This window comes from Onychomys torridus, chromosome 20 (genome assembly GCF_903995425.1).
Source record: "Onychomys torridus chromosome 20, mOncTor1.1, whole genome shotgun sequence".
Taxonomy (NCBI): Eukaryota; Metazoa; Chordata; class Mammalia; order Rodentia; family Cricetidae; genus Onychomys; species Onychomys torridus.
This window is the reverse complement of record NC_050462.1, coordinates 46,322,642-46,332,154: the sequence shown is the minus strand read 5'-3', so window position 1 is coordinate 46,332,154 and position 9,513 is coordinate 46,322,642. Positions and strand designations below refer to the sequence as shown.

General features: G+C 44.4%; 1 protein-coding gene across 1 annotated transcript; it reads right to left on the bottom strand.

The window, feature by feature from the left end:
- Positions 1–434: 434 nt before the first annotated feature.
- LOC118571052 (retinol dehydrogenase 16-like) lies at positions 435–6,874 on the bottom strand. The gene is made up of 4 exons (XM_036169940.1): positions 6,562–6,874; positions 2,480–2,741; positions 1,112–1,275; positions 435–652 (listed from the first exon to the last, which is right to left on the bottom strand). The coding sequence occupies exons 1-4, from the start codon at positions 6,872–6,874 to the stop codon at positions 435–437; spliced, it is 957 nt and encodes a 318-aa protein (XP_036025833.1).
- Between the last annotated feature and the right edge of the window lie 2,639 nt (positions 6,875–9,513).

Here is a 9,513-nt window from a genome sequence, read left to right as displayed (position 1 = left end):
ATAGCTGTTTGGAGTTCAGAGAAGCTGGACATTCTTGCTGCCCCATAGGCCTTAAAATTTCATCTTGGCTTGCTTTCTTTCTTCAACAGGCCCATGCTTCATGGAGTGTCCCAACAGGTCTCCTACACTCAGAGAAAACAGACACACATGCATACAGATAATTTAAAAACAAATCTTCAAAAATAATGTAAGTAAAGTGGATGACTCTGACACTGAAAGATCATTTTATATTTTCACCCAAAATGGAGACCTTTGTTTAAACATAGTAGTTTCCCCTGTGGTTCTATTTCCTCCATATTTACACTTACAAAGGGCCCTATGGATGTTCCTCCCAATGACAAGATTCTACTGATCCTGGAAATCTTCTTCCTGCTGAGGATCAGCTCCCTCACACTACACTCACATACACCCAAATATACAAACAGATGTTGGCTTCATAGAGCTTTGTCAGGCCTTAGGGATATCCAGGAGACAATGGCATCTGCAATAAAGGTAGGTAGGTAGCTCATGGGGAGGTAGAAGAGCTTGGCATCCCAACCAGCTGAGTATCGAGTATGAGGGTGACGGGAAGTCAGCGCGTGCTCCATGCAGTCTGTCACCAAGGAGAGGTCCTCATTACATTTTTGGTCCAATGACTTTAGCTTTGACAGATCTGTGCAGAATGAGAAGTGATTCAGCTGCTGTTGACCTCCACTACACCTGCTCTAGACCAAGTTAGAGGAAAGTTTCTGTAGACCCCTTGATCCCACATCAGAAGCCATGCCCATCCTAACCTGTCTCAGTGCCTCAGGGGGACCACAACCTAGCTTCAAGAAGAACTATACACATTCACAACCTGTCTGTCAGTTAGCTCCTGGAAAGTGCTGTCTAGTTGCTCCTCCCATCCCTGAGTTCACTCACAGCTTCATGATGATGAGAGGCTCAGAAGGAACTGAGTACATTTTCTCAAAGTCAAGAACACTTTTTATGACCAAATACCCACCCACCCAAAGGAAATGGGTCTAAATTCCCTTTCATTGAAGTGTAAGAGCAATGGGTTAGTATTGACAAAAGGATTAGGAGACTAAGGATGCAGGACAAGACTTGGTTTTGATCCACTCAGCTCACTTACATGATGCCAGGAACTTCTCACCATAGATTTCTTTGACTTCTGGGCTGGCCTGATCCCACAGCATCTTCACATTTGATGATAGCCTGTCACCATTGCTCACAGCAGTCATGAAGGAACCAGGCTCTATAATAGATACCTTCACCCCAAAATAGGAGAGCTCCCTCCTGCAAGACAGACAGACATCATGAACTTCAGATGGTTATCTGTAAAAGAACTCACAATAAGTGTGCAGTGACATGTCAACATGAGGAGAGCTCACAGTTGTGGATCTGGGATGTGCAGCAGATGGGAATTAAACTTATGGTGAGGGCCTTGCCTTTGTGCTATTGAATGTCACACTAAGTGTTTGGTGTGTATTGCTCACTGGCCTAAAACTAGGCCTTCTGTTCTATGACACCACTAAGACCTCTCTCCATGTACTGCAGAGCCAAAGGGTCACCATCATGCCTGAGTCACCACCATCTCACTCCTAAGACTCAGTCCACCCCAGTGTCATAGGAAACACTCAGGACATCTCTCACTTTGTTCCTTCAGGTGTCTTGAGAGAACAAGCCCCTGCCTGTAACATCATTCAATTCAGAATCTCCCTGTTCCCTGCTGCAGGGAGGTACCTGCCCCAAGTGGCTCTTCTGATTCAATTCCTTTGAAGGGTTGTATTGCTGACAGTATGAAATAAATATGACCAGTGCCCTCAGGCTCTCTACAGTCTACCTCAACCCACTTGCTGACCATCTTCCTTCCATATTTTGCCCATCATTTCCCCAAGGAGAATCCACCTACACATACAGGTTCCAGGTTTCCATGTTCAACCTTCAGCCCAATCCTGCTACAGGACTCTGACAAACAGATGACAACCATGGTGGATACAGCTGACTGGGCCATGGCCACTCCAAGGGAAGGGCACACTTCCTCTCTGTCTCCTCTCTCACTCTCTCTGTTGCCGTAGTCTTTAGTTCAGGATCAAAACATTTCTGTTTGGTAGAATGTGTTGACTGTGTGCACTTTGGGGGCCTGATACCTATCTGTCAATTTGAATGAGATGTTCAGCCCCACTCAAACATGTGTTTAGCATCATAGAGCTCAGGGGTCTTAATTCTTGACTCAAAATACTCAAAGGCTCAATTTTACCTGAGCAACGTCTCCTGGTGCCCTCAGTCTTTCATGGCAGGACAAGATGAACTACACTTGGTCTTGTCCTGCCCTCTGCTTGAGACATGGAAAAATGCCTCCCAGTAGATGATTCAATGAGGAGAAGGTGAGACAGCCCCCAACCAGAGAATGTCCTCTCCATGATGGGATTCTATAAGCCATGATTAAATACATCCCCTGCCAAAGCTTCCCTCAGGGACTCACATCCCTGTCCAATACCTGAGGGAGTCCGAGAAGGCCTCTACACCATACTTGGAGATGGGGTAAGCACCACCACCAGAGAAAGACACTCTGCCCAGGACGCTGGAGACGTTGACCACACGGCCTCTTGCCTTCCTCACTAAGGGCAGCATGCTCAGAGTCACCTCGATCATTCCCAACAGGTTCACATCCAGTACCTTTGTATAGTCCTGCTTGGTCAGCCACTCACAGGGACCCCAGGAGATGCTGATGCCAGCATTGTTGACCAGGCCCCAGAGTCCTGGGGACAGTGGGAAGAAGAGAGTCACACAGCACAGGTATAGTTTTGGGTGACATGCATATGCAACAAGGTAAGACCACTTAGAGATGTGTGCACTGGAGAGTAGGCTGCAATAAAGAACAGGATGGCATCACCAGGGCTGGGGACCCACCCCATAAGCTCTAGGCTCACAGCACGAACACTTCCCTCCTTTAAGTTCATAGCCCTTATCACTTTTTACTTGCTAGTTTTAAGAAGGGGCATTGAAGACATGGTGTGCCTCTCCTCATCTGGACACGGTGAAACTAGGATTGTGTTTTACAGATTATTTCCATCCTTGAATATATTTTATTCTTTCACTTGTGGTGGTTTTGATATAAATGTGACCCTTAGGCTCATAGATTTGAAAGTTTGGTTACTGGAGAACAGCACTACATGAGAGGGATTGGGGGTGTGGCCTGGTTGGAGTGTGTGTGTTCTTTTTGCAGGTAGTGTATCACTGGGGAGGTTGGGCTATGGAGTTTCAAAAGCCAAAGGCAGACCAGAGTCTCACTCTTCCTGCTGTCTGGAAGATACATGTAGAACTGATCTGGATGTTGAACTCCCATCTCCTTCTCCTGCACCGTGTCTGCCTGTGTGCTTTCAAGATCCCAGCCATGCTGATAATAGAAACTGTAAGCCAGTCCCAAAAAATTGCCCTTCTTTATAAGTGTAACCTAGGTCGTGGTGTCCTCCACAGAAATAGAATACTGAGACACATTTCTGCCTTTGTCTTTCAAATGACAAAGAGGACAGTTATAGGGAAGGATTAGTGAGAGAGGTAATGGGAAAATACAACGTAGAAAAGAAAGAAAAGAAAAAAGTAATGTCCTGGTGAAATTAGGTTGAGACACAAACAAATGTGGCCCTGATTGGGGGAGAGTTTGGAAAACAGTGCTGTGTCTGTGGCTCTGATAAGCCAGTCTGTCAAGGTCTAGCATCAATATTGAGCTGTTCTCCTCAGATGCTTGCAAAACCCAGGGACAGCAAAGGGAGGAGACAATGCTTGTTAATCACCAACAGCACTGAGGCTCCACCCCCAACCTCAGAAAATGGTGTTCTTTCTTGACCCTCACCCAAAGGCTGCCCTTCCTCATCCCCTTTGGTCTTTAGGTCCTGTATACTCAAGTGCCCACTCAGGAAAGCTTACAACTAAAATTCTGTGCAGAGTGCATTGGAGAGTGTTTGATTAGATTAAACTTTGCATTTGTTGATTTAAAAAATTGCTCAGTGCTGGGTGGTGGTGGTGGCAGCGCACATCTTTAATCCCAGCACTCAGGAGGCAGAGCCAGGTGGATCTTTGTGAGTTTGAGGCCAGCCTGTTCTACAGACTGAGATCCAGGAAAGGCACAAAGCTACACAGAGAATCCCTGTCTCAAAAAAGAAAAAAGAATGCTAAGTAAGTCATATGGATCCTTGGCTCAAAAGCATGTCTTGCCCCTCTGGAGACCCATATTCTATCATCAGGTCTTTTTGTTATGTTTTGTTTTGAGAAGCCATATGGAAATCTACTTCCATAGAAACTTCCTAAAATACATACATATGTGAAAGGAATTTAAGTGGAGTCACCATAGGATGGGGAGATGATCTCTGACCTAGACATCTTATGCCAACAGTAAAACCTCCAGTGCCAGTAATGGATTACATCCTGTTGAGTCATTAGTCAAAAGGTCTCCATGGAGCCACACTCTCAACCCCATCACAGGCTATTGCCAAGGCTACTCATTGCTCTCCACAACCTCATAGTCAGGACTTATTGCTGAAGATGATAGTCACTTATGTCATCGAGCAGGGAGAAGTTGAGCAGGTGTCCAACTAACAGCTTCACCCCTACTGATTAGCAATCAAGGTGCCAGAAGACACTCTGGACTCTCCCAGAGGAGAAAGGCAATCACCAGGATCAGCCAGCTACAAACCCTGTGAACTACAACTGTGATCTGCCTGTAAGATCTACTGTGCAGTAGAGGCACAAATGACATGGGAGTAACTAGCACTTTCTTATTACATTGAAGGCCACTCTATGAGATGGAGCCATACCTGACTCTGCATAGGAGTCAGAAACATTGGACCAGATAGGTCATGGGCCTTGGGAAAACCTAAGAATAGTATTCTGCTCAAGGAATGCACAGTGAAATGAATGGTAATACGTATCACTGCACTCATGACCAGTGCCTTGCACAACACTCATCAGAAAACACTGGTACTGCAATAGATGAGAATGAACACAGAGTCACACAACTGGACAGTGTGCAGAGAGTGAGAGACTTTGGAGCACTCGGTCCTACAAGGGGAATCTTCATCCAAGCCCTCCACTCAAGGCTTAGGGATCTTAGAAGATGAGGATGTGGGAAGATTTTATACTCAAAGTTGATAGAAGACTCCAATTAACTGTCTTCCAGACACACCTGCACTAATGCACATATGAACTCACACTGGTTATGCCAGCACACACAAGGCCTGCTTGGGTTCCAGTCAGTGACCGAGCACTGAGAACGGGAAGTGGACACACAGTCCAACCTCTAACCAAGAAGCAATTTGTAAGTGATGCCTGCAGGCGAAGGGAGTAACAGTTTTGTCCACTGTAGTGATGTTGGAGCCTGATACGCAGGATTTAGTCAGCTAACACAAATGAACTCCATGCATTAATTTTTGAAGGGGGATGCTTCAGATTATTTTGTTCTGAGCTTTTTTTTCCTCCTCCTCCTCCTCCTCCTCCTCTTCCTCCTCCTCCTCCTCTTCTCCTTCTCCTTCTCCTTCTCCTTCTTCTTCTTCATCTATTTCTGTTGATATTCATTTTGGGTTTTTATTTTGTTCTTGTTTTTGTTTTTGTGAGCAGGACAAAAAGAGTATGAGATGCGTAGGTAAAGACATGGGGAGAATCTGGGAGTAGTTTGAGAAAGAGAAAACCTGATCAAACTATATTGCATGAGGAAAATTAGTAAAAATAAGGAGAAGGGGTATTTTATTCTTAGGATCCTAAAATTCTGATGCTTGCACTTGTGAATTGAGCAGAAATTTCTCAACAGAGCTTATGACAATAAATATAAGAAACAATCTGAATGTGGTCGCACATGGCTTGAATCCTGGTACAAAGAGGCTGAAGAAGAGGAACATGGTTCACGGCCTGCCCCATACCAAGACCCTGCCTCAAGACCCAAAACAAATATTTGTGAATTGATATGCTCTAGTGTTTAGAACAATAACCATGTTTTCAATAGATTTTTAATTAATTTATTTATTTTCATTATTTACATACCCACACAAACAGGGAAAGGGAGAGAAGAAAGAACAAAGGCCAGTGTGTGTGAGTGTGAGAGAGAATCCCCCTTCCTACATTTGACTTAACTAAGGCATTCCTCCAGTGTGGGGTGTTGCCCTTAGCGTGGCAGTGTCCTTCGCTCCCCATGAAGGCTCCTAGATGGAAGGTGAGACCAGGGTCCAGTACTGAGAGTAGAGATGCATCTGACCCCTGACCAGCCTGTTTCACACAGAGCCAGGGCCGCAACCTCTTCACCGTCTCTAACCTGGCACTCAGCAGCCAACAGCAGCCTTTCTGCATATGGTGACAGAAGAGGACAGACGTGTGGACATGAAGTGACACAGGACACCAGCTGACCAAGAGCAGAGAGCTTGAAGGACCAAATGGAGGAGCAAGGGGAAGTCCTGACATGCTGGAGAGGGGAAGATCTGTAGTCACTACAGTTCCACCCCCAACCTCACTGGAAATCTTTTCAGGGCTACACAGCATTCCCTTCACACAGAAACACAAACCAACAGACACACACAGGAAGCTCAATGGTACCTCTGTTCCCAACACGCTCCTTCACCCACTGAGTGGCTGCCACAATGCTCTCTGTCTTGGTGACATCGAGGATCACTGTCTCCAGCCTATCTGATGTCTTGCTCCTCAGCTCCTCAGCTCCGTTTTCTGTCAGACATGCAGCCAGCACCCTCATGCCTCTCCTGTCCAGCTGTCTGGCCAGCAGGTTCCCAAAGCCCGAGTCACAGCCCGTGATGAAGACATGCTTGTCTTGGAGATGGCTCACCACCTGCCTCTCCCTGAACAAGCGCAGGAGGGTCCACAGGCCCAGGAGAGCCACCAGGTAGAGCCACATGACTTTGAAAAGTACAGGCACATACAGTTTGTGCTAATGTGAGCCTGGCCTCTATTCCCAGAGTACAAAGTAGACACTGGGAAGTCAGGATCCACGAAGGAATGTAGGTTTCTAGCAGGGAGTCCACACTTTGTTTCCTGTCCACTGCCTCCCTTGATATTTATTCATGTGTCACTTCTCCAATATTTCACCTATTTTCTCTGCTGGTATAGAATGGACTTTAGCATTCCCTTACTTGCTGCCAAAGATTTTTGGCTTAATTTATGAGAAAACCTTACTCAGAACATCTAGAGCAATGTGTGGAACTTTGCATCTGGTTCCTGGCTCTAGAGATGTGCACCTGTAATCCTGTGATTCTGGCTTAAAATAAAACAGACGCCTTCCACCAGAATGTAGCCCACTTTCCCTCACCTGTTTCTTCCACTACTTTATGGCCAAACATGTAAGGACTCATCTGGTCCTGTTGCTCTCAAGTGTTTTGGAATATTATTTTAAAGTGTGTTACTTTTGTTTATGTTGCATTGTAAAGCTGTGTTACTATGCCTGTGTAGAACACCTGATGGTTTAATAAAGTGCTGGTCAATAGCAAGGCAGGAGAAAGGATAGGCGGGGCTGGCGGGCAGAGAGGATAAATAGAAGGAGAAATCTGGCAGGAGGGATCTAAAATCTAGCAGCCAGAAAAGGAGAAGGACTCTCCGGGCCGGCCACCCAGTTACACACACAGCAAGCTTTGGAGATTTACAGAAGTAAGAGAATGGGAAAAGCCCAGAGGCAAAATGGGATAAATTAAGCTAAGAAAAGTTGGCTAGATTCTAAGCCAAGCTAAGGCTGAGCATTCATAAGTAATAATAAGCCTTTGTGCGATTTATTGGGGGACTGAGTTGTGAGCCCCACAAAAAAAAGACAAAAACAACAATTTGTCACCCAACATGGGGTATAAACCCTCGACCCTGAGATTAAGAGTTTCATGCTCTACCCAAGAGGTGGGGTGACGTGGGTAGTTTTTAGTCTTTCAGTAGGTTTCAGGTTTGGGATAGCTGTTATTATTTATGAGGGTTGGTTACAAGTTGTTGTTGTTAATGGTCAGGGAAAGGGCTAAACAAAGGAGATTAGATTTAAGGTTCTTGTTTGAAAAAAGATATATAGAAATGATGGAATAAAGGGTAATTTATTGAATCTACTTTTAAGGCACTTACTAGTTTTTAATACTTTACATTGGATTGGATTTTTCTATATTGTATTCAAATTATATATATTGAGATTGAGATTGTTAGAAAATGCTGTACACATATTTCTAATCTTGTTCAGGATATTGTACTTATACAGTTCATTTAACAATGTAATGCAATTTGTTAATCCTTGAGTGTTGTTATTACCAACTATTAGGATATAAAGAAATGAAAGTTAGTAGTTAGACATTACAATCAAACTCTTAGTCACATTAGGTGTTTTCAAGGTTAAGCAGAACAATACTTCAGATAGACAGGTCATCTTCAAACCCTTTAGAGATCTACCAGAAGTTTATCTTATGTTTTGTTAGCAAGAAATATTAAAACTCTGCTTTAAGATTGAGAAAATTGTAACTATGCATAACAATATTTATATTAGAATTATATTAACCTGTTGGTCTTTAAGTTTGATGTGGTTGCATCAAATTTTTTTTTCTTTTAAAATATAAAGAGGAGGGATCTGTTGGAGCCCATTAGGTTTCCAAGTGGCTATACCCAGAAGGACTGCATAAGAGGTTGATTGGGCCACAAGCCTGGGTCCCAGGTGTTTGTAAGAGTCTAACCAGCAAGGGGGAGATCTTTTGCTCCATCCCTTGGCATTGTTATAAAAAGACCTTTGGAATAAAGTTCTGGGCTGGTGGATAAGGATCCAGGCCCACCCAAGTCTATTCTGTGTTTTTTCTCTCCCCGCTATTTCTAACTAAGTCTCTTACCCCTCAATCCTCAAGAGTTCCTGGGGTAAATAAGTGTGGGGGCTGGTCAGGGACACAATTAATATTGAGTCTCATGACCATGATGAGACATGGATAGGAGAAGTAATTTCAAAAGCTTTGAGGAAAAATAATGTCAGATGTTTTGGTTGTGGTCATTTGAAAAGGGAGTATAAACAGGGTGTTCCTAGAAAGAATGTTTATTCAAGGAACAACAGCAACAGAGTGCCCCTCCCTTCTGGATTGTGCAGAAGGTGTGGTAAGGGTAAACATTGGACCAACAAATGTAGTTTGGACCAACACTCATTGTGAGTTTTATGATGAATTGTTTGATGAATTTCTAAACAGTCTTAGTAAATAAGAAACACAGAGCCAAATACAGGGGTAATAGCCGAAGAGATCAGAGCAATAGCGAAGAGCCACTGACTACCCTTCAGCTTACCACCAAGGCATAGTTTTCCACATGAGAGAGCTTCTTCCTGCCTAACCTGCACTTTTATTGCTTTCCTGTTCTGTCTTCTCATTGGCTTTAAGTCCAGCCACATGACTTTCTTGTCACTGCCTGTCTATACAGACCTCCTGGTCTCTATGGTTGGTACTGGGATTAAAGGCTCATGTCATCACGCTTGGCTGCATCCTTGACCACACTGAGACTCTGCCTGCCATATGATCAGATTAAGGGCATGGGCTACCACCGCCT

Bases quoted from the DNA above. Each gene is read 5' to 3' on its own strand.
- LOC118571052 (XM_036169940.1), bottom strand. From the start codon at position 6,874: ATGTGGCTCTACCTGGTGGCTCTCCTGGGCCTGTGGACCCTCCTGCGC. The intron at 2,742-6,561 runs GTACCATTGAGC...CACTGTCCCCAG, and splicing joins GGAGCGTGTTGGGAACAGAG to GACTCTGGGGCCTGGTCAAC. The intron at 1,276-2,479 runs GTATTGGACAGG...TCTGTCTTGCAG, and splicing joins GCCTTCTCGGACTCCCTCAG to GAGGGAGCTCTCCTATTTTG.